This window comes from Malassezia pachydermatis (assembly GCF_001278385.1).
Source record: "Malassezia pachydermatis strain CBS 1879 chromosome Unknown scaffold7, whole genome shotgun sequence".
Taxonomy (NCBI): domain Eukaryota; kingdom Fungi; phylum Basidiomycota; class Malasseziomycetes; order Malasseziales; family Malasseziaceae; genus Malassezia; species Malassezia pachydermatis.
Window position 1 is genome coordinate 390,095 of NW_017253144.1, and position 25,482 is coordinate 415,576.

General features: G+C 57.5%; 15 protein-coding genes across 15 annotated transcripts; 7 read left to right on the forward strand and 8 right to left on the reverse strand.

Moving 5' to 3' along the window:
* Positions 1 to 8: 8 nt before the first annotated feature.
* Positions 9 to 2,735, reverse strand: Malapachy_1611 (phosphate transporter 1; the record flags this gene model as incomplete). Its single annotated transcript, XM_018136114.1, has 3 exons — positions 9 to 2,161; positions 2,187 to 2,698; positions 2,728 to 2,735. The coding sequence occupies 3 exons, from the start codon at positions 2,733 to 2,735 to the stop codon at positions 9 to 11; spliced, it is 2,673 nt and encodes an 890-aa protein (XP_017990844.1).
* Positions 2,736 to 3,416: 681 nt separating this feature from the next.
* Malapachy_1604 (mitochondrial ribosomal protein s15) lies at positions 3,417 to 4,355 on the forward strand (the record flags this gene model as incomplete). Its single annotated transcript, XM_018136107.1, has 1 exon — positions 3,417 to 4,355. The coding sequence occupies one exon, from the start codon at positions 3,417 to 3,419 to the stop codon at positions 4,353 to 4,355; it is 939 nt and encodes a 312-aa protein (XP_017990691.1).
* Positions 4,356 to 5,067: 712 nt separating this feature from the next.
* On the reverse strand, positions 5,068 to 5,763 carry Malapachy_1699 (hypothetical protein; the record flags this gene model as incomplete). Its single annotated transcript, XM_018136200.1, has 1 exon — positions 5,068 to 5,763. One exon carries the CDS (start codon positions 5,761 to 5,763, stop codon positions 5,068 to 5,070), a length of 696 nt encoding a protein of 231 aa, XP_017990715.1.
* Positions 5,764 to 5,826: 63 nt separating this feature from the next.
* Positions 5,827 to 7,103, reverse strand: Malapachy_1694 (hypothetical protein; the record flags this gene model as incomplete). Its single annotated transcript, XM_018136195.1, has 2 exons — positions 5,827 to 6,925; positions 6,955 to 7,103. The coding sequence occupies 2 exons, from the start codon at positions 7,101 to 7,103 to the stop codon at positions 5,827 to 5,829; spliced, it is 1,248 nt and encodes a 415-aa protein (XP_017990720.1).
* Positions 7,104 to 7,150: 47 nt separating this feature from the next.
* Malapachy_1635 (transcription factor) lies at positions 7,151 to 8,969 on the forward strand (the record flags this gene model as incomplete). Its single annotated transcript, XM_018136139.1, has 2 exons — positions 7,151 to 8,823; positions 8,855 to 8,969. 2 exons carry the CDS (start codon positions 7,151 to 7,153, stop codon positions 8,967 to 8,969), a joined length of 1,788 nt encoding a protein of 595 aa, XP_017990807.1.
* On the reverse strand, positions 8,970 to 10,191 carry Malapachy_1660 (endochitinase 1 precursor; the record flags this gene model as incomplete). The annotated part of the gene is made up of 2 exons (XM_018136163.1): positions 8,970 to 9,709; positions 9,738 to 10,191. 2 exons carry the CDS (start codon positions 10,189 to 10,191, stop codon positions 8,970 to 8,972), a joined length of 1,194 nt encoding a protein of 397 aa, XP_017990864.1.
* A 91-nt stretch (positions 10,192 to 10,282) lies between these two features.
* On the reverse strand, positions 10,283 to 13,456 carry Malapachy_1653 (hypothetical protein; the record flags this gene model as incomplete). Its single annotated transcript, XM_018136156.1, has 3 exons — positions 10,283 to 11,250; positions 11,282 to 11,596; positions 11,623 to 13,456. The coding sequence occupies 3 exons, from the start codon at positions 13,454 to 13,456 to the stop codon at positions 10,283 to 10,285; spliced, it is 3,117 nt and encodes a 1,038-aa protein (XP_017990641.1).
* Positions 13,457 to 13,580: 124 nt separating this feature from the next.
* On the forward strand, positions 13,581 to 14,174 carry Malapachy_1686 (signal recognition particle srp9 srp14 subunit; the record flags this gene model as incomplete). The annotated part of the gene is made up of 5 exons (XM_018136188.1): positions 13,581 to 13,601; positions 13,637 to 13,709; positions 13,746 to 13,831; positions 13,858 to 14,035; positions 14,068 to 14,174. 5 exons carry the CDS (start codon positions 13,581 to 13,583, stop codon positions 14,172 to 14,174), a joined length of 465 nt encoding a protein of 154 aa, XP_017990738.1.
* A 211-nt stretch (positions 14,175 to 14,385) lies between these two features.
* On the forward strand, positions 14,386 to 15,854 carry Malapachy_1621 (endoplasmic reticulum auxin efflux carrier; the record flags this gene model as incomplete). The annotated part of the gene is made up of 2 exons (XM_018136124.1): positions 14,386 to 15,825; positions 15,852 to 15,854. 2 exons carry the CDS (start codon positions 14,386 to 14,388, stop codon positions 15,852 to 15,854), a joined length of 1,443 nt encoding a protein of 480 aa, XP_017990676.1.
* A 20-nt stretch (positions 15,855 to 15,874) lies between these two features.
* Malapachy_1658 (ark1-actin regulating kinase) lies at positions 15,875 to 18,546 on the reverse strand (the record flags this gene model as incomplete). Its single annotated transcript, XM_018136161.1, has 2 exons — positions 15,875 to 18,232; positions 18,259 to 18,546. The coding sequence occupies 2 exons, from the start codon at positions 18,544 to 18,546 to the stop codon at positions 15,875 to 15,877; spliced, it is 2,646 nt and encodes an 881-aa protein (XP_017990654.1).
* A 185-nt stretch (positions 18,547 to 18,731) lies between these two features.
* Malapachy_1671 (arm repeat-containing protein) lies at positions 18,732 to 21,242 on the forward strand (the record flags this gene model as incomplete). Its single annotated transcript, XM_018136173.1, has 1 exon — positions 18,732 to 21,242. The coding sequence occupies one exon, from the start codon at positions 18,732 to 18,734 to the stop codon at positions 21,240 to 21,242; it is 2,511 nt and encodes an 836-aa protein (XP_017990690.1).
* A 154-nt stretch (positions 21,243 to 21,396) lies between these two features.
* Malapachy_1697 (structure-specific endonuclease subunit) lies at positions 21,397 to 22,454 on the reverse strand (the record flags this gene model as incomplete). The annotated part of the gene is made up of 2 exons (XM_018136198.1): positions 21,397 to 21,418; positions 21,454 to 22,454. The coding sequence occupies 2 exons, from the start codon at positions 22,452 to 22,454 to the stop codon at positions 21,397 to 21,399; spliced, it is 1,023 nt and encodes a 340-aa protein (XP_017990717.1).
* Positions 22,455 to 22,641: 187 nt separating this feature from the next.
* On the forward strand, positions 22,642 to 23,664 carry Malapachy_1633 (hypothetical protein; the record flags this gene model as incomplete). Its single annotated transcript, XM_018136137.1, has 3 exons — positions 22,642 to 22,914; positions 22,953 to 23,566; positions 23,598 to 23,664. The coding sequence occupies 3 exons, from the start codon at positions 22,642 to 22,644 to the stop codon at positions 23,662 to 23,664; spliced, it is 954 nt and encodes a 317-aa protein (XP_017990813.1).
* A 63-nt stretch (positions 23,665 to 23,727) lies between these two features.
* Malapachy_1650 (hypothetical protein) lies at positions 23,728 to 24,132 on the reverse strand (the record flags this gene model as incomplete). The annotated part of the gene is made up of 5 exons (XM_018136153.1): positions 23,728 to 23,775; positions 23,815 to 23,947; positions 23,986 to 24,001; positions 24,040 to 24,088; positions 24,130 to 24,132. 5 exons carry the CDS (start codon positions 24,130 to 24,132, stop codon positions 23,728 to 23,730), a joined length of 249 nt encoding a protein of 82 aa, XP_017990643.1.
* A 169-nt stretch (positions 24,133 to 24,301) lies between these two features.
* Malapachy_1681 (tpr-like protein) lies at positions 24,302 to 25,368 on the forward strand (the record flags this gene model as incomplete). The annotated part of the gene is made up of 5 exons (XM_018136183.1): positions 24,302 to 24,363; positions 24,395 to 24,545; positions 24,574 to 24,717; positions 24,755 to 25,138; positions 25,171 to 25,368. 5 exons carry the CDS (start codon positions 24,302 to 24,304, stop codon positions 25,366 to 25,368), a joined length of 939 nt encoding a protein of 312 aa, XP_017990694.1.
* Positions 25,369 to 25,482: the final 114 nt, after the last annotated feature.

The window sequence follows — 25,482 nt, forward strand, 5'->3', positions numbered from 1 at the left end:
TAGGCAGCTTACAGCGTCGTAGTTCGGCGCTGTCGCACTTCGTCCAGGTGCATCTGCGTCTCCCGCAAGGCATCGCGAATGCGCGACTCGTTGGTGGACATTTGCGATCCATGGCCCAATGTGCGTGTATCGCTTTCGCTTTCGTACTCGTCTTCATCCCCGTAGTCGGAGCCATGGCGGCGACGCACAGGGTAGGGCAGCGGCAAGTCACGTACGATCTTGAACGAGTCGGCATTACCGAGATGCTCGTTCTCTAAGCGCACAAAGTTCCATTGCCATCGACGCAGCATCTCCAGCATCGCGGCGACAAACGCTCGCAGAGGTACCGAGCTAGCATCCCCAAATAGGTAAATGACCCATACAAATCGAATCATGATGTTCACGACCATCGCGACATAGTACATCGGCCAAATATCATCGTACGCAAGGTGCGAACGTAGAAGTGGATAGCGCGACGACTTCTGCAGCAGATTCCAGTCGATCGCAATGTCCCAGGTACACGTATACAGTGAATTGATCGTAGCAAAGAGGACCCATAGACCATGGGGCAGCACGCCTTGCGAGCCTGCCTGGCGATAGCGGAAGTAAAATAGGACATTGAGGATCGACGAGAGGTACTTGAACGCATTCACAAGATGGATGCGCATCTTGCCATTGGTATCAATGTACCGACGCAAGCACTGTGTCAGACGCAGCGTTGCTGGCAGTGCGGAAAGAACAGGCGTCCAGTACGTTTGCGTGCCTGCACATTGATCAGGCCAGTACCAACCATGATCGTATTCACACGCGAAAACCCACATATTCGAGACGGAGTAGGCCAGACTGTTCAGCTCGTCGCCCAGGAAAAAGTCACGAAACTCGACACTGTACATCACACCACCAGTACACACACGCGCAAGAGAGCGAAGCATCCAGTAGCGACTGGATTTGTGCATCATCTCAAGCGGATTCACAAGCAGGGCCACAACAGTAAGAAGCCATACCAACGGCCACGTTGTAGGTGACCATGGCATCCACGCAGGGTTGCCCACAAACGACGCATACCAACAGATCGAAAGGAGGAACAGCAGCAGCGCAGGCATCTCAAAGTATTGTGTCGGTTCCAGCGCATGGCGCGCATCAAACTCAAAGATGAACACTGTATTGATGCGTACACGTTGCCACGCAATCAAGTTCAGACCAAAGAGCAGCGCAAAAAGCGTGGGAATAAACAACGTCGCATACATGACCATAAGGGTCTGATACGAGGGGATAAGGTCTGGCGTAGACTCCTGCAGCGCACCACGAAGCCCTTCGGCAGCTAGGCCCAGTGCCAGACCGAGGTACAGACCTGTACGGAACGTGCTCCCATGATGCCCATGGAATTGCGCCAAGATGGTCTGCGAGGAGCCTGAACGCAAGATATCGCGTGCACGCTTGCGATTGCCATGTTCAAAGTAGCACGCAAACACCTCTTCGATGGCATGCAGCATCTTGGGCACGGCCTCGGACTGGACCAAGGACGAGGTCATGACACGCTGGTCATAATACTTATGCATCGTATGCACTTCCAGGGTCTTGTCAAACTTTTTTAGGATCTTCATGAACGCCGTCCGATTCAGAATGCGATAGTTGTTGAGAATTTCCAACGCACGGTAGTTCTCTATGCATGCCTCTCGCAGCTTCTTGCGCGCTGCTTTGTAGTGCACAGGATCAAATGATTTCGATGTCGTCGTCCCAGAGGGCGACACGGAATCGGTACGTAGATTGGCAATGTGCAAGTTCTGGACGTGCTCCATAGCTTGAGCACGGCGCTTATCACCCATATCTTCGTCGCTCGAAACGTTCTCCGGAGCGGGATTCATTTCACGGTTCTGTACACTTAGCTTGAGACGTTGGACTTCCTCCGCGTCTACACCACGCGGCACTTTGGCCAGCAAGCGCGAGAGACCAATAGCTCCACCGGACAAACGGCGTGTACGTGTTTTGAACTCACGGCGATGCTCTTGTAGCTGCTGGAGCTGTGCGACCAGTGTGGAAAGTCGCTCAATCGCTTCTTGCTCTTGTGTATCGAAGAACGACACAATGCGCGCGAGTTCATGATCCAACGCGCTAAAGAACTTGCGTTCTTCCTTATCAAATAGCATTTCAATCAGCTCGTCAAACGTTACATCGGTATTGTCTGGGTCAGTCAGAGATTCACGTACCAAGATCGCCCGGGACGACCCATGTCGCAGAGCGATTCACTTCGCCATCTTTGAACCGTGTCTTCCTCGCTGGCTGCTCGACCTCATCCTCATCCCTTCCCTGAAAAAATAGGTGATGTGATGTGGATGTCACGCCTTCTTCTTCAGCCTCCTCATCAACAAATACCCCTTCTTCGTCCCCCTCTTCCTCCTCCTCCTTCAAACGCAGCCCCGTGCCTTTGAGCAAGACCGGTGGCAAAGGGACTTGCGCTTCGATCTCGCGATCGTCCTGCATTGTACCATACCCTCGACCGTAGGCATCTGTACTCATACCACGCACGATCCCTTGGCCCTTGCGCAGGAGTCGAGTCGCAGGACCGTCACTGGCTTGGCGCTGTGGCTGTGACACGTTGAGCAAAAGCTTTCGCTCTTCATGATGCTCATCCACACGCTTAATGAGCTTCTTGAGGCCACGGTAGTTGATATAGGCACGTCGCCACTCGTCTACGGCATTTTCCTCTAAGTAGCGAGCGCTGAGATGTTAGCAGGCTCATATACATACAACTTCATGCTTAAGTTCCTCGCACGGCCGCATGGCGTTCAGATGTCGATGTGTCACGCACGTGGGGTGCCTTACGCAAAATAAAACCAAACACGGTCGCTCTGTGCCGCACTCTCATCAGGAACGTGCACGTTTCTCTCTCTTATGCAAGTCATACATGGACAGACAGGCCATACCAGGGTGCTATAGATCGAACGGAGACAATCAAGGTTGGCAGGCATACGAAACGGCTTTGAAAAGTAGACTCTCGTTGCCCACGCTCTCTCTCTACCGCCTCCATACCCGTAGACATCAACGTAGTCTTTGGCCCTAAAAACACCTTCTTCTATACACTAGAAATGTCCTACAATGTGTTGGCTCCAGACAATCATCGCCGAAGCATATCGCCTAGATTCCTAAGATTGCAGTGATACTCTCGTCCCCAACGAGAACCATAGGTCCTCTTGGCACCCATACCGCTGTGGAAAATTCGGTCGGGTGTGGCTTGGAGCTACTGGGTTAGTACGCGCAACGTACACCCTATACGTACACTTGCGTTTTTGATCAAAGGACAACCGTTGCGCGGCACCGCACGAAGAAGAGAGTACAAAGTCACGTGCTTGCCGCAGCGAAAGCTACGAGCGCCTCCGCCAGTCGTCGTTGCTCCTTGACCGACCTTGGGCTCTGCAAAGCGCCGTCGTAGATTGATCATGTGGCCAGTTCACGGATGGCGGCAGCTTGTGCGTGTGCCAGCGACGCTGCTGAGGCAGCCAGCCGCAGCAGCCACCTCCGCCGCATCGTTTCATACCAGTGTACCTGCTATGGAGAGCAAGCGCAAACGCGCAGCACGTCTTCGGCGTCAGGCTAACTTGGCCCAGCGCGAAGTGAAGCAGCGCCTCTTTGACATGTCAAAGCCTGACCCTGTGTTGGGTCACCAGCTAAATGATGAGGGTCGTGCGCTGTGGGAAAACTCGGAGCTGGCAAAGCTCATCCTTTCGAAGGAAGAAGTATGGGGCGTGCAAGAAGACCGCCGTGGTCAGTTGCAGCCGGTAGCGCCGACGCCGCGTGATGAGGATGCGAAGCTTGAAGAGGTGATGGAGAAATATGGCGGTCCTCGCCGTCTCAACTTCGGCATGGATGAAACCGACCGTCGCACTTTGTTCCAATCGCTACCCCGCGTCATGACGACAGATCGTGCGTTGGACTCGGCAGGTTCCGATGCCATGGTCGATGATCTGCAGCAGCTTGAGGCAGAGCAGGCGCAAAGTGCCGAAACGCTCTCGCGCATCTTGGATTTGCGCAATGCCAGTGGCCGGGGCATTCAAGTGGAAAACACACGCCGTATTATCGAGCACTTCGGCCGCCCTACCTCGCATGGCGGTCCTGACACAGGCTCGCCTGAAGTGCAGGCAGCGCTACTGACATACCGGATCCGTAACCTGACCGAGCATTTGCTGCACAGTCGGCACGATAACAGTAACCGCCGCTCTATGCGTCGGATGGTGCATCAGCGCGCCAAGATTCTACGATACCTCAAGTCCCGGGACCCGATTCGGTACTTGGCTTTCCTGCCGCGCATTGGTGTCGAGGCCCGCGGCGTGGAAGGTGAGCTGGTTGTCCCTGGCAAACCCAAAACCAAGCGAATTTAAGTAGCTACTATATTCTCGTCCCAACTACGTGGAAGCCAACCTACATGCCACTCGCCCAAGGCCCGTCGGGCGGCTGGGTAGATCGATGCACTGGCTGGCAAGGCGTCTGCCAATGCATGGCATAAGTGCCGAGGCAGCGTAAGCACCGCATGAGGTATAGACGGCGTGGTTGCGACGCGTTGGTACAGCAGTTTCGTGGCGTACACAGGCGTATGCCGCGGCGGCAATGCGATAGCCAGGCATGGCTGGAAGACCCAAAGAAGCAAGCAGGGTGGGTGAGACGGGGCCTCCATATCGCATACGAGAAAATGGTGCACAGCCTGCCGTTCTGTCTGCTCAATGAGATAGTTGGTAAGCACGCATGCCCAGAACGACGCAGGGAGAGACGAGGGCTGACTGGCTACGACACTGCAAGGCAGCCAATGCAGCGCCGTAGGCTGCTGTGCCTCCTTCTGCCATGCAGTGCCTAAGGTTACATGGCATGCATGACAGGTGAGTGGATACGTGTCCTGGACGTAAGTATCACGCTCCGTGTGACAGACATCCATGCCTTGGGGATCCCTGTGTAGAAAGAGCGTACAATCTAGGACCCGTAGTATCAGCTAAAATGCCCAGAGGCATCGCATTCTCCATCCAAATAGGCTAGAGAAATGCCACGGTAGAAAAGGCCGATGCTAGCTCTCTGCTGGTCCGTTGTGCGATCCCCTTTGGCTCAGTAGATACGTACCTCCTGGAGAGTCCACGTCGTCTCGCCCACATCGATAGCGCCTGGGACAAGCGGTGCATTGGACGTTTTGAGCAGCATAGTGCCGACCCATACTTCGTCCTCGGCTGGAATTCGATGCATGTCTACGTCTTCGCGCCCACGGGCGACACTGACATTGAGCCGCTGATCACCGTGGCACATCCACGCATCGACCAGCTCTTCCCAGCCCTCCGATGGCAAGGCACGAAGTTGCGACGGCCCAGCAAAACGCACAACATCTGCACCACACGATCCACAGGCCAGTCCATAGACCGGCTCCTGCAACGCGAGCCATGGCGTACTCACAATGATCGGCGGCATGCGCGAGGCTGCGGCGGTGGGCATCGTCAGCACGTACCCATCCGACCACGCCGCCGTGTACGTCCCTAGCAGAATCGGCCATGGCGTACGTATGTAGATATCTTCCAACGATGCATGAGAAAAGTGAAGAATGGTATCGTTCTCCTTTTGAAGGACATGGCATGGCAGCGGGGTATCCAGGGCCCACGTCGTGCTCACGACAACAAAGGCGGTGACGCGCTGAATATGACGCTGGTACTCTAGCGCAATGCTCACATCCTTTCTGTCTAAGCGGACACGCTGTGTCGGGGCATCGTTGGTAGGAGAAGGTGGCCGCTTGGCACCTGCCACATCGAGAGGCATGCCTCTCTCGCGGGGCGTGGCCGTCGTCGTTGCGAGGAGACCTCCACATGGACTACGTGACACCTATACATAGCCGCCTTCCCCTTCGGCCAGCGCGGCTTGGGCAGCGAGTTCGAGCGCCTCGAGATCCCATCCGCCCGGCTCGCCCACCTCCGCTTTGGTAGGCGCAGAAAGCTGAGATGCCACCTCGGCCCAGTGGGCAGCGGTAGTCGTAGGCAGCCAGGATTGCAAGGGCGCTATCCACCACTGCCACACAGTATGGAGGACCAACTCCGTTTGCTCAGTGAGGCCTGTCCCACTGGGCGCCAAGGCAAACATACCGTCCACCTCTTGGAGGATCGCAAGGCATCGCTCTATCACCTTCTCGGAACGTAGGCACTGCACCATGTCGGCACGCACACGCTCACACAAGGCCCAGGATCGGTACAAGGGGTACGTCAATGCACGGCGGTAGCATGCACGGACCACCGTCGGAAGCGTAGTGCCTGCCGCTTGGGGATCGCTGCTGCAGCACAAAGAGCGGCAAAGTTTGCAGAGGGTCCACGCGGATTCAGTGGAGGGATCATTGTAGGAGACATGCATTTCATACATGTACGCAAACAAGAGTTGGACCAGCAGCGCCGTCGCCTGCGTCGAGAGGACCTCGGCCGCGCTGGAGGAGGAGCGCGGGGGAACGGCCGGCAGGTCGGTCCGTGTAAGTATGGTAGGCATGACACGTAGGACACCGGCTACTTCGCCGTCCATATCCACGTAGCTGTCCAAGTACATGCCTTCGTCCCACTTGGCCACTTCTTTGGCGTCCGCTTCCGCTTGGCGCTGTGCATCGGTCATCGAGCCAGGATCAACGATGTCCAGATAGGGCAACTGGCCCGCATCGGCCATGGCTTGCAAGGTTCGTGGCATAGGCGCCCGTGTCTGCTCTAAGCCATACGCATACTCCGTTTGCTGGGCGGCATCTTTTTCCCATTGCTGCATCTCTTCGTCCGACAACAACTGCGGCTGCAGTGTGTCCAAGTTGGGAAACACTTGGCCAGCTTCGGCCTTTTCAAGGCGGATATGCAGTGTTTTTGTGGTATCATCATACATACAGGCCTCCGATGACACGTTCGGTTGCAGGGCGAGGGTATCATGCAAGGTCGTCACGGGGCAAGGGAGGACCAATCTAGGCTGGGTTAGTGAGCATGAACGTACGGAAGGTAGAAAGGATCCACGTAGCAGCCAAACGTGCGGCCCTCAGCCGCAGTACGTGCCTCCTTCGCATGTACGTCCTGTGTTGAAACATGTACAGTGACATGGGTATCGTCCTGCGTCACATGGAACGACGGCGCACGGAACTGCATGAGGAGCGAGATGAAAAAGTGGAGGCGGTGTACGCGTCACGTCCATCATGGCGGACGAAGAGACCTTGCGGGCGATGCTGCCGATGGGCTTCGGCAAAGCGCCAGGCATGGCATCTCGCACTACGAAAAGTCACAATAGGAGTGAAGCACAGACCACGGCACTCGCACAGGAGCAGGAGAAGGAGGACGCGTTTGCCGACGACGATGAGTTTGAGGATGATGACGATGACGACGACGACGAGGAGGCAAGGCCTGCGCCTTCTGCTGAAGCCGCCACAGCAGAGAAGGTAGGGGTAGGGCCTCCGGAAGTACCAATTTCACCTGAGAAAGAGACTGCAGAGGAGGAAGAACAGGCTTGGGCGCATCTGCGAGAGTATGCGGGCCTACCTCTTAGCGCCTCCATCCAACTCGTCGAACATACCAAAGCCGTGACAGCGCTTAGTATTGATCGCTCTGGTGCACGTGTAGCAACAGGTTCGCACGACTACGATGTGAAGTTGTGGGATTTCGGCGGTATGACGTCGGATCTACGTCCGTTTACCTCGTTTGAAGCCGCGGAAAACTACCCCGTCGTAGAGTTGGCGTTTGCTCCCTTTACCAAGCACTTGCTGTGCCTTTGTGCCACGACGCAGCCGCGTCTGTATGACTATGATGGCCATGAGCTGTGTGTGTTTAACAAGGGCGACGTGTTTATGCGTGATATGCGCCATACGACAGGGCACATTAGCGATATGACGTGTGGTGGGTGGAACCCGCAAGACGATACTATGTTCATCACCGGTGGTAGTGATAGCACTGTGCGAATTTGGGATGTCGGGCAGAAAACCAAGCAAAAGAGTGTGATTGTCGTCCGCTCCAAGGACCGTGGAACGAAGACCAAAGTCACCGCTACGACGTACACGCCGGACGCCCGTTCGATTGTCGCGGCAGGGCACGATGGCGCATTGTATGTATGGTCGACCAGTGGAAACTATGCACGTCCCTCTGCCACGGTGCTACAGGCGCATGCGCATGGACAAAGTGCGACGTCCTTGGCCGTCGCCCCCGATGGATGGACGCTGTTATCGCGAGGGGCGGATGATACCGTGAAAGTATGGGATCTACGCCAACTACGAACGCCGGTGGTCCAGCGGGATGGCCTGCCAAATGGTAGTGACAAGACAGATGTGTTGCTGAGTCCGGATGGTCAGCACATTCTGACTGGCGTAGCAGCCGTGCCCGAGGGCTCGTCGAGCCTCCATGACCCACACAGCCGATGGGGTCAGCTCGCCGTGCTGGACGTTCATACCCTTTCCACAACGTACATGCACACCGTCAGTGAGTCGAGTGTCATTCGCCTGGCATGGCATCCACGCATCAACCAAGTGTTTGCCTCGACACGTGCTGGGGCTGTGCATGTCTACTACGATCGCCATGCCTCGCAGCGTGGCGCGATGCTGGCCTTGGCCAAGCGAGCGCGATCGAGGGCGAACCCGTACACGGCGGATCCGTCCGAGATTGATCCGTATGCCGATGTCCCGATCATGATCCCTGAAGAGGAAGAAGACTGGATTGATCCTGTGCACAAGAAGCGGCAGTTCCCCAAGAACCCACGCAATGTGCGTGTACCAGAACGACCGCTGGAAGGCCGTGGCAAGGGTGGTCGTATTGGCCGCTCTGCGCTGCAGCCGCTGATGGAGGAGTTATGGGAAGGCGATTTGCGGTCGGAGGATCCACGAGAGTACGTATACGATACACTAACACACCTACAGAGCCCTACTCAAGTACGCAGACAAGGCAGAAAAGGATCCTCGATTCACGTCGGTGTATGCCAAGACACAGCCCAAGACGATATTTGCCGAGGACGACGATCCTTCGGCTTCGTAGTTAGGAATGACGCACGTTGTCAAAGACACTCTCCGGGTACGACGTGTGGTTCGGCGACGAATCCAACGTATGGAGCTCAGACGCCATGCACCGGATCAGCGAACGTTCATGGCTTGTGGGATGGTCGCCGCTCATTTCCCAGAACATGGCACCTCGCAACTGCTTTTGCTGGATGAACGCCGCTTTGGCTTTTGTGGCCTGGGGGGAGTCGTACGAAATAAATTGGTGGCCATTGTACGACCACGACGCACCTTCGCGCTCGCTGAACTGCTCCTCAGCGCCATGCAGAGGCAAGGCCTTGTACAGAAACACACCGCCTTCCACGTCACTCACTTTCTGGTACGGCTGGCCAGGACCTTTGGTACCGTCAAAGCCACGGCCGTACAGCGGAATACCCAGGACCAGCTTGTTGCTCGGGACGCCAGCACGTTGGTAGTCGTCCACCGCTTTCGACACAGAGATCGCTCCCCCATAGAGATTGGCTTGGTGATTCGCCACCTGATCCCAACTGCCGCTGAAATCGTACGCCATCAAGTTCCAAAAGTCCAAGAACCGATCCATGCCAGCCAGGTCAAGGAGCTCGTACTGCTGCGGGGAACATGGCGCGGCGACTGTGAGCAGGTAGTGAGGAGCATCAGGCGTAGCGCGCTCACCATACATATCCAAGTCCTTCCGTACAACGTCAAGGAGCTTCACATACGCCTCCGCCTCAACCCGCGTGGATGGGTACTCCCAATCGACTGTGGTGGTTAGACATAGCGTACGTACTATCAATGCCATCAAGGCCATAGTTGGCTAGGATCTTGACACACGACTGCGCAAAGTTCAAACGCTTCTCTGCACTTTGCATGCCACGGAAGTTGGCGGAATACGACCAGCCACCGACCGAGAGAAGCAGCTTCAAGTGACGATGCTGCTTCTTGAAACGCAAGAACTGATGCAGGTTGCCATACAGGGCATGACCCTGGTGTGCATCATCCCCTTCATACTGAATCTGCTCATCTGCCCACGGATCAGAAAGATACACCGTCCCATCGTCGGGGTTGACATTCGCAAACGCATACAATACATGCGAAAGCTGCTCAATCGGTACATGATGCGGCTTGTACCCTTTTTGGTAGATCGACCAGTTCGGGAAGTAGCCGACCATGGCATAGCCATGCTCATTGCCTACAGGCTTCGACCCGCCCTTGCGGAACGAGAACGGCAGATGAAACGGCATCAAGGGAGAGGCAGTAGGTAGAAGGCTCGTGCGCCCTTGCGGAGCGTACCTATAGGGGGTGGAGAAACTCGTACAAATTTGCAAATCTACCTCAATCCCACGGATTGGCGTCCGAGGCCCCCCACGGCGTATCCTCGTCGGTGTGGCCCACGTCAGCTTTCTTGGTCGGCGTAGTAGAAGCGCTCATAGACAACCCATGGAATTGGCGTGCTAAGGATTGCGCTTCTTCCGATGATAGGCCATAGTGAGAGTAGGAAGACGTGTTGGCAGCCTCGTTGTCGGGCGGGGGTATGGCGTCCGCCTCTGGCAACGTGGGCGGCGTGGCTAGCCGTGGGCTACTTGGAGTCGGCGTAGAGGGGCGATCAAGAGAAGTATCGTTCTCTGTCAATGGCGCGGGCGTGTTGGCAGACGACGCCTCTCGACTCTGCGAAGACGTCACGCTCTCTTCGCGCTCAGGGGAGGAACGTGTGACATCGTCAGGCGTGCTCGCCTCCGCTGCATCTTGCCGCGCACGAGCGTCGCGGATATGTGCCACCTTCTCCTCCTGGGAGCGATCAGAGGTAGCAGGTGTCGGCAGATCATCGCCGCTTTCCTGCTCGGTGTCGACAGTTTCGGCTGCTGCCGCTGCCACCAATGTCGGTGCTCCCGCGTCCTCAGGGCCATCCACAGGCGTATCCAGACGCTCGGGCAAGTCGTCGTCGTCTTTCGACGAAGGCGCCGATTTCTCGCCACGCTTAAACAAATTGGTCAGCCCAGCCAACTTGGAAGGAGCGGCGACCGTCGCAGCCTTGGTCGAATCGGTCTCTACCACTTCTCGTTCAGGCAGTTTCTCCAGGTCTTCTGGCTCATCAAAGTAATCCGCCGTCGTCTTGAAGCCCAGTTCACCGAGCACAAGAGGCGTCAATGCACGATACGACAAGTGGCCAGGTACGAGATGTGTCACATCGACATTCTCGATACGGCAATCGTATTTCACAGGATGCAGACCGGCAATGCTGCGGACGCCTCCAGCAGTCGCGCGATGCAAGTACGCCAGGAGCCAGTCAGATCTCGAATAGGCTAAGGTAAGTGGGTTGGTTGGAGGACGTACCGTTGACAAATTTGCCTGATACAGTGCTACGGGCCAACTTCCATTCGGCCTCATTCGCTGTCACAGGGGCGCCCATAATATACACGTTTTGCACAACACCAAAGGCCTTCTTCTTGGCCAGTTCTAGGAGCGCATAGAAAATCATACGTGCGCCCAAACTGAAGCCCACCAAGGTGATAGGGCGCACACCCAGCTGGCGGTTGATCAAGACGTCGGCCAAGATCGCTCCCGCTGCTCGAGCACGCTCCGTGGCGTTCGACCATGGATTGTCAATCAAGTAATTGAGCTTGGAAAGCCATAATGGCCAAGCCAGCGCTGTCATAAGTTCAAGTCAGACGTACCGCTAAACATAGCACCAGCAACGGTAGCCGCTAGCACTTGTTGCACGCCCTGCACAAGCGTCTCATTCCATAGAATCGACATGGCATTACCCATATCACGCATCATCTCTGGCTCCCACATAATACTGAATGCATCGCCCATCACAGGATCAATCACACTATACGGCAATGTCGGATCGTCCTCGGGGCCTTTGAGGAAGCCCGGTACGGTGACAATGCAGTTCACGCGTTTGTGGTAGTGCAAGGGACGGAACTCGAACGTCTTGACACTGCGCACACGGCGGCTCATACCACGACCGCCTAGCGTGGCGCCACTAATCGTACCTGTCGTCGTGATGATGGTCGCACCGCCTACGCCGCCCAGAAAGGCTGACGTACCACTGATGCCTACAGCGCCCAACGCGGCACCGATACCAGCACCAATTACAGGCGCCAGCAGACCTGCAGAAAGACCAATGACAAGACCACCACCCAAAGTCGCCAAACCCATCATGACCATGCGGCGATTGCGTGAGGCCTTGGCATGTTTTTCTGTCACACCCTTATCGCCCAGTGCCTGGACATACTCCTCGATCTCCAAGGCATCTGTAATTCGCTTTTCAAACTTTGTGACATCCATCCATGTTAGTCCCAACGTTTCTGCAAGACGCTCCAGAAGGACACGAGAACGTGCATCGTACACACTGTCCGCGGTTAAAACAAGGAAGAAGTCACACAGCACTGTCCATCGAATATCCAGAGTTATGGTCTTGCTAGTCTCACTGATTTCGGTCGTGACGCCATCCAGCGTCATGGAATGAGGCATTGGCTCCGTGGAAGGTGTCGTGAGGTCCGTCGGCGCGACCGTCGTGGCTGTGAGAGGGGCCTCCTCATGCTGACGCTCTGCAATTTGAGCAGCAGAATTGGGGTCTGTAAGTACAGGCGCTTCCGGAGTGGAAGCATTAGCCGAAGCCTCTTGGGACGTCTCTGGTATCGTAGGCTCGGCCACAGACGGATCCGACGGCGACGGGGTATGTGTCGGAGCTGTGGATGTCTCTTTAGAAGCATCTTCGGCAGCAAGTTGGCGTGCTAACCTGGGATTGTATGCTGGGTTGGGGATGGTATGTGTGGTTACCAGACTAGGTGATAAGTCTGTGGGTAAGATGCCATGTTGAGACAGCGACTCGATCATGGCTTGCTCTGTGGGCTCAATGTCCAAATGCTGGTACAAACGAACCATGACACGAAGAATCCATTCCTTGGCACTTTGTACAGCCGCTCCACGATCCTTGAGTTGCAACATTTCAATTTCGCGAAGCATTTGATGCGACAATGTGCTGCACAAGCCAACGTATGCAATTTTTTGAGACTCGGAAAGCAAACGTTTCGTCATAGCCAACTGCGAAATGGGGGCAGCGGTAGGATCATCCGAATCATCAATCCGATTCACATCTTCCTGGAACAAATAGTCGGTAGCTGCTTGGAGCTCATATTCTTCCTCGTCTTCATCCAAGCGCACTTGTGTGTACCCCTGGTTGTCAAGCGGCAAAGGACTGATGTCATCTTTGTCCGCATGGGGACGTGTACGCCAATCGTAGCCACGCACATCGTGAACATCAAGGTGCTTTCCTGCGACATTCGAAGTGCCACCTTGCGCTGTCGTCCCTCGGCCCCGCAAATGCTCACGACGTCGACGCATCGTTTTGGCTTCACGGACGGCGCGGCGTGTCGCTGGCGACAAGGCTACATCGTCATCGAGATTGTCAAAGCTTAGATCTGGATCTTCGGATGTGCCAATATGTTCAATTGGCATTTCTTGCCATTCATCATCGAAATCATCCTGACTTCGAAGCATGCCGGCTGCCAGAGCCCCGGATCGTGCAGTGGAGCGTCGCGTTCAGGGGTCTGTCACGTGATGTTTCACGAGGAGAGGGCGTTCGTGGAGGACGGCGGCGACGTGGTCCTTGCTGCTGCTTGCGATGCGTGTCGAGACGGACGTGGTACGTAGCGAGCGCGAACATGGCTGACCTACTAGTTCCTAACTCGACTTGAGAAGCTCTTTGAGAGCGCCAAGGAGAAGAATTCGGTGTATATTACGACCAAGCCATGTACGTATGACTGACAAGGACCACTCATGCGACTAGGTGGTGAAAAAGAAGGTACACAGAGCTCGGTCCTGTTCCGCGTGTCAGATGGACGAAGCGTAGGCCGTACGCGATTTAGCACAATCGTACGTATGAATTGCCTAACGAAAAGGTGGCACCATCCCAAATCCTTGCATTCCAGGAGTCGTATTTGACGATGCTGCGGAGCAACCTGGCAGGCATGTTAAAAAAGCGTGACAAGGCCAAGGAGCGCCGTGTGGACAAGCTCCTCGTGGCATCACGTAAGAAGATCGAGGAGAATGGAGGCAAGGTCAAGATTGGTGGCTCAAGTATGTACGCTAGGCCGCACGCTAACCTACAGAACGTGGCGCTGGTCGCCGGAAACGTATGCGCGCAGTGAAGCGCGCCCAAAAAGTACGCGCTGCTCGCGCGAATGCCCAACAGAATGCTACGTCTACGTCTACATAGGGCTCGTAGGTGGGGACCAGCTCAAGATCTGGACCCTTTGGTAGGTAGACTCGCAGGCAGGCAGATTAGGCGGTCATGCATAACGATGATGACATAATCGGGAGCGGCGCGCGCATTGGGCCGCCCATGTGCGATCCGTGCGGGAGTGACACCCACGGACAGGGCGTGGCGGCCCAGGTGTGTCTTTTGTCTTGTAGACCGACGTTTGACAATGAGCCTGGACGCCGGACCGATTCTCGGCCTGATACAGGTGACCTTTTCATCGATCTTGCAAATTATATTGGTATGCTCGGTGGGCTACTTGATGGCGTCCATCGGTGTGCTAGATAAGAAGATGCAAGGGAAAATGAACAAGCTGAATGTGTCTGTATTCACACCTGCCCTGCTGTTTTCCAAAGTGGCGTTCTATCTCTCGCCCGAGCGCATGGTAGAGCTGGCGATTGTGCCTATTGGCTTCTTTGTCGTGTCCTTTTTCTCGGCGGTTGCATCGGTGATAACCTCGCGGCTTCTCCGTATCCCTCGCGGTCAGCGGAATTTTGTCATGGCCTGCTCAATTACGCCGAACTCGAATACGCTCCCTGTCGCGTTGATCTCGTCGCTGGTCTTTGCTGTGCCAGAACTGCACTGGATACGTAATGGTCAAGATACCGACACGCCCAACGATATGCTCGGTCGCGCTCTGACCTACCTAGTCATGTTCTCGACGCTCGGAACGGTTCAACGTTGGAGTATTGGTGCGAAACTCCTGACACATGTCAAAGAAGAACACCCTACCGTGGCAATGGACAATGACGAGGCGCAGAACCGTTCGGGATTCCGTGACGACGTGACGGACTTTTTGATCGATCATCAGCACCGCTCGACGCTGGCCAACCGTGGTCCGTTTTTGTCGCGCGCACCGGAGACGAGCTCGCCTTTGCGGAATGAGATTTTCACAGAAGAGCCAGAATCGTACGCTGATGACGCTGTGACCCCGCGGCATCCGCCTCTGAGTGGGTTCGCCTGGTTCTGGACACACTGGATCAAGGCGCCCTTCAACGCCTTTGTGGCGTTCATGACAGTGCCCCTCTGGTCCGCCCTGCTGAGTTTCATTGTGGCCCTGATTCCGCCACTGCAAAAGCAGCTAGTATCGTTCTCAGCACTGGTCGGCGCCATTGAGCAAATGGGGCAGTGCAGTATTCCTCTATCGATTCTCGTGTTGGGTGCATACTTTGCTGGCGATGATGCGCCGTCGACGATGCTGATCAACCGTCGCTCGTACCTGGACGAAGGCTCGTTTGAGCGTGAGCGTTGGCTCGAGATTGAACGTCGTCGGAAACGCGCGACATGGCGTACGATTATTGCCGCGGCCTCGAGTCGTATGATTGTCACGCCTCTGCTTCTATTCCCGCTCGTGGCATACGTGTGCCTGCGTGTGCGTACGAGTGTTGTGGATGATCCTGTGTTCATTGCCTGTGCCTGCCTCTTAATTGGATCGCCACCAGCACTGACGCTAGCACAGATCACCAAACAAAAGGCCGACCCCAACAGCAACGTGGAATCGTTGATCAGCGGTACCATTTTCGTGTCGTACATTTTCTACACGGCCCCCATTACCATCATCCTAGTGTTTGGCGCTTTGTACGTCAATGAATTGCAGGATCGCACGATCGTAAGTGTGCTTTTCCCCTATGTAAGTAAGTATGTCTTGTAGAAGTGTACTACTGTCCCTGCCACTGCCGAATGAGCGCACTGACACCTTGGAACGGCGCTTCTTCCTCGGTGTTGTCAGCCATAGGAGCAGGACACGGCGGTGGCCGCGTCGCTGCCAAGCCGGGCTGAGCAAGCGCTGTAGGACGTGGCGATCTCAACGACGAGGCAGGGTTTTGAGTCTCGCGTTTTGTCAAGCGAACCTGACCGGCCCGCTGCTGGGCCAACGCAGCATCAAGGGAAGCAGCTGCCACCGTCGGCGGCATGGTCGATGCTGGCTTGCCGGCTACGCGCGGGACCGGCGCCACGACGGGCGTATCGCTGGCAATCCCCGACGTACGTCGTGCCGAGGACGCCAGGACAGGCCGCGCCTTTGATGTGGAGGAGGCCGCGGTCAAAGGGGCGTGGCTCGAGTGAGGACGAGGGGTGGTGGACGACGCGGAGGAAGGAAGGCCGGGCGATGTACTTGCATCGACGTACACCTTCGCAGGCGCTTTCGTCGCGGCATCCCAAGTCGATGCACGCAGCTGGACGCGTGTGGTGGTCGGCGCGGCGGGTGCCTCAGCCGGTTCAGCAGCAGCGGTGGACGACGAGGAAGGCGGAGCACGCGCCACGGACGTCGGCGTCGGCGTCGATGAGGCCGTAGCACTGGACGTGTGCCGGAGCGAGGAAGCGCTCGGGGCCGCTTCCTCGTCGTTGTCCCATGCAGGTGCGCGTCGTGCAGCAGCCGACGACGTACTAGACGAGCCCATGTGCAGAAGATCGCCTGTGGGTGGCGAAGTACGTTCCCGCAGCGATGGCTTGGCACTTGGGCCAGGCTTGGGTGGCTTTCCAGGTCGTGCAGAAGACGTGCGGGAAGGCGAGCGAGGACGTCGAGTGGGCAGCGGCAAGGGCGGCGAACGACGGTCTTCGTCCAGGGATTCCTCGCCCAGCAAGCGACGTAGAGCCTTTTCATGCTCGGCCAACGAGTGAAGTTCGTCCTGCGCTGGCGCACTTGGCGATACCTCGGGCTTGGAAGGCGCCGTCTCATTTTGAGCCAACAGATCATGCAGGGACGACGACGGCGAGGACTGCACCAGCGGGGGGGGCGAAGGCACAAACGAGCGTGGACGAATGCGAAGGGTGGCCTCTGCCTCTTCCGGTGCCTCCACTTCGTCGTCACTGGATGATGATGGCACGCTATCGTCAAAAGCCACCAGGGTATGAGCCGGCTTTTCGGAGGCTGTACGAGGACGTGGTGGGCCACGTTGGTCCATCGCAATGGAGACGGACGGCGAAGAAGACGAGGCGGGCGTCTCATGCAAATTCATATCACGGACCATATCACGAACGCTGCGACGAGGTATCGGATGCTGCTTGTCCAGCGACTGCAAGCTCGGGAAGCGTTCGGCTGCTTCGTCGACATCCAAAATCAGCGACTCTGGCCGGCCCTGAGACCGTGCAGCGCTCGGGGGCGGCGACGAGGGCACAGGCTTGGCTGACGGTGGCCGAGGCGAGGCCTTGCCCGTACTGGGGGTATCCGACGAGGGTGGGAGTCTGGACTGTCGTGTCGTCGTTGAGGGCGCAGGGGAGGAAGTAGCTGTGGGTTTGGCGGTATAGGTAGCCGATCGACGCAACGTCGAGCTTGAGGGGATCGGCGATGTCGGACGTGGCTTGGGCGGTCGAGACGCTGTATCACTCGTGCGAAGAAGGTCTTCGACATATTTCACAACCCGATCAATGGTCGGCCGCTCGGCCGCTTGCACGCGCAGCATGGTATGAATTAGATGCTGAAGGTCTGCAGAGTACGATGGCTTGGAAGGGCATTCGTAGCGTGCCTGTAAGATCGCGGCGGGCCCCGCGCCCGGTGCCTCGAACGGGGTGGTGTAGTAGCACAATTTGTACAAGAACACACCCAGCGCCCAAATATCGGCCTTTTCTGTAATGGCCACCTGCATCCCGAGATCGATCATTTCCGGGGCACGGTACTGAATGGTCGTGTGCTGATTCAGTTCCATCTCCAGCCGCCGAAGCTCTTCAGCGCTACGCGCAGGCTTGGTCGACAACACAGGGAAGCAGGAGCCAAAGTCACACAGCTTAAAACGAGGAGGCTGCGTCGCTGTAAGCAGCACATTTTCGATCTTGATATCGCGGTGAACAAGCACGGGGTCCTGGTGATGCATGACCTGAACGCCTTCGCATACGTCGCGAAAGAGACGCAGCACTTCCTGTTCCGACAAGCGCTGCTGCCATCGCGTATTCAGGAAATCAATGAGGCCACCCCCGCCACAGTACTCCATCAGGATGAAAATTTCCCAGCCATCGCCTACCAGTGTAGCAGCAGAGGCTTCGACAAAGTGCACGATCGAGGCATGCCCTTGCAATGTACGCTGCGGTCAGATCGGCGGGTACTTACATGATGCTCCACCTCGGCCCGTACGGTCGCGAGTGCTTCCTTGTTCCATACACACATATGTTTCAGGACCAGGTGCGTATCGCCTGGCGGCGCTTGCCCTGGCATGCGAACGGGTGTATCGGCTTGGGCTAGGTAGACATGGGCAAAGCCGCCCTGACTGAGAAAGCGCTGCACTGTCACGATATGCGCTCCGACCTTGACACGCATACCAGGCTGCAGTTTGCGCTGCCCACGAAAGGGTGCCATGGTAGCACCCTGCACCTGCGCGGCAGGAGGTGCGGCGGCCATGGACAACGAAGAACAAGCAGGTGGTCTGGGCGCGCAGGCAGGGCTCACGCAGCCAGCCTGCGACACAGCGCACGCGGCGGGGCCGGACGCGGCCCTGAGCACGACACATGCTGACAAAGCCGCTGCCAAAAAAAAGGGGGGCGAGAGAAAGAGAACGCCTCCACACTTCAGTCGTTTCCCAAGGCATGCCGAAAGCACGGCCGGATGTAGCGCGGCGCGCTCAGCGTGCGCGACGACATGATCCTATGCACAGGCCTAGCATCGAAGTCCAAACGCCCTCGGCTGCGCAAATCATCCCGGCGTTGGCGAGTCTCGGTACAGATGCATCGGCACCTGCGATTGAGACGGGGGACAAAGTATGGGCCTTGGCTTCCGTCTCTACGCTGCTAGTCGAGGACGATGCAAAGCATCGTCAGCTTCTCCTGGACAACAAAGTGATTCCACGTGTCTTGTACGCCTTGGCCTCCGATACAAACCTCGAAGTACGCCGCGAGGCAAGTGGTGCGCTGCGCAATTTGTGCGTGGGCAGCACCGACGATGTCCTCGCGCAGATTGTCAACAAGGGGGGTCTAGAGACGGTGCTACAAGTGTTGCGGTGGGCCGCACTGGGTTTGCAGAACCAGGAGCAGCGCCTGGAACGTGCACGAGCGCCGCTGCTGGCGGAACGTGAGCGCCTGCTGAGCAAGCCTGTGGAACAGATGAATCGCAAAGAACGACGGCAAGCGGCCAAGCTCGCGCAGGGCAAATTGCCGTCGGCTACCGCCGGTGCGACCGCCGAATTTGTAGGCGATGATGCGCAAGATACCCTGGACGTGCATGGTTGGGGCCATGATGTGATGACATCGTTGGCCGCTATGGATTCAGCCGCGGCGCAGTGCTTGGCCGAGCTGTGTGTCAATGTCGTGACGTCGCTTGCGTGTATGTGCGAGGCGAGTGAGAAGTATGTGGCGCGGGCGCTGGCCTGGGACTGGTCGGAGCCGTCGTCGCCGTCGCCGCTCGTCGCGGAAGCGCTCAGTGCATGGCTCTGTCAAGCCGTGCACGTAGGCACGTTGGCCAGTACGCATGCAGAGCAGGTGCCGCATGGCGCAGAGTGTGCGCGCGCCTTGGTACAGTGGGGACTGGCCAGTGCGCAAGTCCTTGGCTCCCTCACCGACGAAGATACCACCGGCTTTGCGCGCGGCATTGCGGGCGAGCGCAGTCGTACGCCTTCGCCGGCCGCGGCTCGTGCCACGCCAGCCCAGCTGCTGGAAGCACAGAAACGCGGCGAAGGGCGGCTGCAGCAGCTGACATCGGCGGGAGCGCTTTTGCGTACAGATGCGTCGCCTGCCGTAGCGATGCTTGGTGCCGCGGCGAATGCGGCGTTGGTTCGTGTGTATACGTCCTTGCACGACACAGGGGAAGGCGTCGAGGAGGACGAGGACGGTCCGGCAGACGACAGCCTCGATCCTATGTGCACCACCACGTCGGCCATGCCGCTGTCCGAGTACGTGGAGCAGGCGTTGGTCGCGCAGTTGGGCCCTGTGCTGGTGCACGCCTCGACGTCGACCTTCGCCGGGGAGGAACAGCACGTGGTGGAAGTGTGCTTGGAGCTCGCGGCGGATGTGGCAGGTGCCATGGGCCTTGTCTTCTCTACGCGTGTCGATCCAGATGCGATGGACGACGACGCGGAGGTCGATGCTGCCGCGCGTCTGCAGCGCTTCACGCCCGTAGCATGGCTTCACTCGTCGTGGACCGAGGCGCTCCTTCGTCTCGCGACGCCGACCGACGCGTCGCAGCACACGGACGCGGCAGGCATGCATGCACGTGCCATTGAATCACGCGCGTTGGCCGCGCTGCACAATGGCCTGTGGCGCCTGGCGTCCCAAGCGCCGCCGCCGCCTTCGCAGTGGCCCGAGGACGAGGAGGCCCTAGCGCACATTGCCGCATGGCGTGCGTGGGTCGGCACGACGTACCTGAACGATGACGAAGAAGAGCAAGGAGGCATGGCAGGCCCGACGGCGGCTCAGACGACGTTGCAAACGCTGTGGACGCGTGTGTTTGAGACGGCGGCTTCGTGGGCAGGCGTAGAGAGTGTTGCGAATGCACCGATGACGACGCCGACCACGGCCATGTCGAGCACGTCGACCGCTGGATCGCTGGCGTCCGATGGCCTGGCGATGGTGAGTACGTGCCTTGGATGTCTTTGGTCGATGGCACGGATCCTGGAAGGGCAGTTGCCATTGACGCAAGGCGACGAGATTGCTACACCAGTCCAGGCGCTCATGGCCGCGTACCACTCGGCTCATCAGCCGGCAGTGCGTGTCCAGTGCATTGGCACGCTGGCCGTGCTAGCCCGATCGCAATGGTACCGTTACGAGACCAAGGGCATGACGACGACGAGGCCGCCGCCAGCATACCACGCCGTGTACGTGCGCCTCGCTACATTCTGGCTCGAGATCTTGCAACAGGGCCCAGACGCCGAGACCCTGATTGCCGTGCTGAATGCCATTGTCGATACGTACGCCAACGAACTAGCGCCCTGGGACTCGGTGTACACGGAGGCGCATATGCAAGCCGCGCTGACGCAGCGCCTGCCGAGCATCACCGCGGTGGCCAAGCAGGTGAATCGGCGTGTGGATGCGCCGCTGTATGCGGCTCTGATGGACAGTGTACAGAATCTACGGGCGTTCCTCGCGTACCGTGCGAGTCTGGCGTGAGCGCGTTCGTGGGGGGGTGGCTGGCGCTGCGGTAGCAGCCTCGGCGCGTCGAAAGACGCGGCGCACGACGTCAGGCCATGGTACGGCAGCTTGGCGGCACGATGGGCAGTCCGTTTGCACAGGCAGGCAGAACGTACGTGGCGAGGCAGGCGATTCATGAGAGAGGGCATGCCGTGCTAAGCATGTGAGATGGTACACCTGATCGCAGGACATGCTGGGACAGCGGGTATAAGTCAGAGGCTTATCCGCCTCAATGGCATCCCCGCACAAGGAGCAGGGCTGGGGAGAGGAGGTGGCGGCGGCAGCAGCCGTCATGGCCTCGTTCCAGGGCATCTCGGCCCATGGCACAGCGCCGTCGGCGCGCGATGGCGCTTGCGCCAAGACCTCCCTGGTCAAGCCGAGCGTCTCTGCATCGCGCGCCGGTGGGATAGGCTCCGCCCATGCACTCTGCTCGGCGTACAAGAGACTCTCGGGCGCGCGCTTTTTCTTTTGCCACGCTGAGCATGTGCCAGCTTCGGGCAGGCGTGGGTAGCGAGCCTGGGACGACACAGAGAGCGGCGTAGCTGTGCCGAGCACGCCATGGAAATCACACGTATAGGTAGGATAGCCGGGAGGAAGAACACGTTGGGTAATGCGTGACGATGGACGGAGCGTTTGTGTAGAGGCCTGGGCCTGTGACGCCATGTAGTGCCATACGCCGTACGCGTACTCGGTCAACAGCACGACTTTTAGGCCCCAAAAACAAAATGGTTCCGACGCTAGAAGCGCCCGTACGACAGCGATCTTATGCTCTGGTACGACGCTGGAGCGCCACCGCACTTTCTTGCGGCCACGTCGAGAAGTGGATGTCTGTTTCCGCGTAGCAGGGAAGAGCGGCTGCATACTACGCCCTGTATAGGTGCCGATAGCACGAGACGCCATCGTCGTCGTAGCACGCAAGTGGCGCGATACATGGGGCATCTGCCATGACCACTCGAACTGCAGAGCAGCGATCTTAGAAGGAAAGCCGTACACGAGCATGTCCATGACCCATGGGCGCGCAAAGCGTGTATAAAACGCTCCTTGCTTGACGTCGCCATTGTGCTGCCGAAACCGACGGATCGGATCAGGCGTGGAGCCTACGTACGTATGATTCGCCTTGGAGAGGGATCGTAGGCAGTAGCACGCATACACCGGCGGAATGCGGTGCTGCGCTACGCTGGAGCCCCGCATCGTAAGCGGCCCACCGAAAGCCACAATCCACGCGCGTGTGACGACGCGTAGTTGCACGTGGAAGGATGCGTAGCACACACCATCCACCCTATGAACATCCGCCCCGCCACGCATCAGCGCACGGGGCACGGGACCCCCCAGGAAGAAGATTTGGGTCCGCACCCAAAGACCCTGTTTGACACCTGTCATGAGCGCCGTACCGATTATTGTGTGGTGCCATCCACGCTCGTGCTCTACGGCATTTGAACGCTCGTTCCTTCAGCGCAAGGACACCAAAGTGTACCATGAGCCATTTAGCGACCCGTTCTACTTTGGCGAAGCCCGACCTTGCAAACGGTACTCGGAGGACGAATGCCGTGAGCACGAAGCGTACCACTCGTCGATCGAGCAGGTAGCTATGAAGCTGCTCGACGATGCAAAGAACCAGGATGGTACATCGCATCGCTTCCTATTCATCAAGGTACGTAGCCCTTCCACGCATGATCTCACAACACACAGGACATGGCGCAGTTCATTTTCCCCGCCAGCTCATTGCACGCATGGCACCCCACCTCGAAGGTGTTCCCTGCCACAGACGAGGCCACCACGGCAGCGCCTCCATCGCCGATGGAGAATCCGACCGTACTGCCCACAGCCCTGCTCCGCCGCTTCAAACACACGTTCCTCATGCGCACACCAGAACGTAGCGTGCCCAGCTACTACAAGTGCACCCAGAACAACGCGGCAGGCTTCAATTTCTTTGATCCGGCTGAAATGGGCTTCGTCGAACTTCAACGGCTGTATGACTGGATGGCCAACCCAGCCTCGACGTTCCACACAGACCCCGACGACGAGCGTTTCGCAGCATGGCCAGTCCAGACCTCCCACGGCCCTCCACCGTTGATGGATGCCTCGGTGCTGCTGAGCCACCCAGGCTACGTCGTGAGCTTGTACTGCGAGGCGACCCAGGTACCGTTTGACCCCTCAATGCTCTCGTGGGACCAGGGCGCCGTCGACATTTGGGCCAAGTGGGGAACGTACCATGCCGCCGCAGAGCAGAGCAGTGGCTTTCAAGAGACCAAGATGGAGACGCCGCTGGAAGAGCAGCCCAGCATTGTGAAGGACACCATTGCGTATGTACCCACATCCACTTACAACTTGCAGCCAATTGATGCCGATCTACCATGCTTTGCTGGAGCACTGTACCATTCAAGCACCGCAGAAAAAGTAAATAGGTTGCAGAGAAGAAGCATATATATATATATTTCAATCATAGCGAGCTATATAGCCGCCATTACTCAGGCTTCACCTGCAACTCGCCCTCACGGAACTGGCGAGCCCACTGCCAGCGTTAGCATCCAACGCCTTCCACCTTACATACCATTTGCGACGGAATCGGATGAATGGGCGACTGGTGACGCCATTCGTTTTCCGAGCTGAACTTAAAGATACCGTAACCGGCCATAGCAATAGCTACACCAACCACAAACGTGTTGGACGCCCAGTTCTTCGGACTGGTCGTGTCAGTACAAACCAGGGGAAGACCACCTACCGAGTCCACCAGCCACCTGTTCGTTAGTCCTCCGCACGCACTTGCGATACATACCAGCCGGCGACCAGACCTCCTTCGGGTAAGGGTAACGAGGACCAGCTCCCTAGGATAGTAAGACAACCATGCCCTCACGCGTATACGTACCATTTTGATGTGCAAACAATCGGTTCCTCAGGTGAGACAAAACCGAGGACGAGCGGGCGTGCTTGAAGGTCGTCGGATGTCGGTCTCGGCCGAAGTGGAGGAGGCCCCGTCGTGCATCGTCCGCGAGCGGAGGCCAGCCGGCCCTGTGCCTACGTAGGGAGCGTCGTGCAAGATGACAGCAAGCAGCGCTATCACGCTCGAGCAAGCCCTGGAATGGCTTGAAAATCAGCGAATGTACGTGTACCTTTCTATCTGATCTTAAAAGCACGCTCGATCGTGAACCGTTTGAGGTGATTCGGTACGGCGAATGGCTGCTGGAGCACAACCAGCTTCACAAGCTCGGTAATGATGTGTGGGCCTTCCTGGAGCAGCTAGGCCTTGCCGCAGCGGAGCTGGGGAAATTGGATTTGGCGGAGGTACGTATGCCTGGATCTCTAACACAAGCTCTGCCAAGCGCGTCTGAAGGCCCGCTTCACGGACTCGTCGCGTGTGCAATTGTTGCAGGGTGTGATCCTTGAGGCCAAGGGCAAGACGGAGGAGGCGAAACAGCTTTATGAGGAGCTCATTAAGAAAGAGCCGTCGAATATCGTACGTCCTATACATAGTCCAAAGCTAACCTGCCTAGCTCGCAAACAAGCGCCGTCTAGCATGCTTCAGGGCGATGCCCAACGGCCTCGCTATGGCCACAGAAGGCTTGGCTGAACTGGTGGATATGTTCCCAGCGGACCAAGAGGCATGGCTGGAACTTGCGTCCTTGTACCTGCAACAGTATAAGTATGCACAGGCTGCGTACGCGTTAGAAGAGCTTGTGCTCTTGGCCCCCCACAACAGTTTCTACCTTCTGAAGTACGCCGAGACACTGTACACGTCGGGCGAAGTCGCCAAGGCGTACAAGATCTACCTGCGCATTTTGGAACTCGGCGAGGGGAACATGTCGCGCGAGAACTACAACAACAAGACGGATCGTGTGCGCGGCCCTTGGGTACGCACGTTGTGGGGAATTAAGATGGTACGTCAATGCTACAGCTCTGACTCGTATAGTGCACATCGCGTCTGATGAACGCACCGGCCCCGCCAAAAGGCGCTGACACCCAAATCACCGCGAGCAACGTGGACAAGATTGACACACTGGTCACAAAACTCCTCCTCGACTCGGTCTATGCACCGGATGTGGACCCACCAGCTCCTTCCAGTAGTCGCGCCGCGGCGCGAGCTGTGCTCGCTCCCTCCTCGGCGTAAATGCATACCCCACCGCGTCCTCGTAGGCGATGCGGTCCATCGCGTGCCATAAGTTATAACACCTATTAGGTATAGTTATAGTGGCTCAGATTGAGCCTCTTTTTGTTTTGTCAA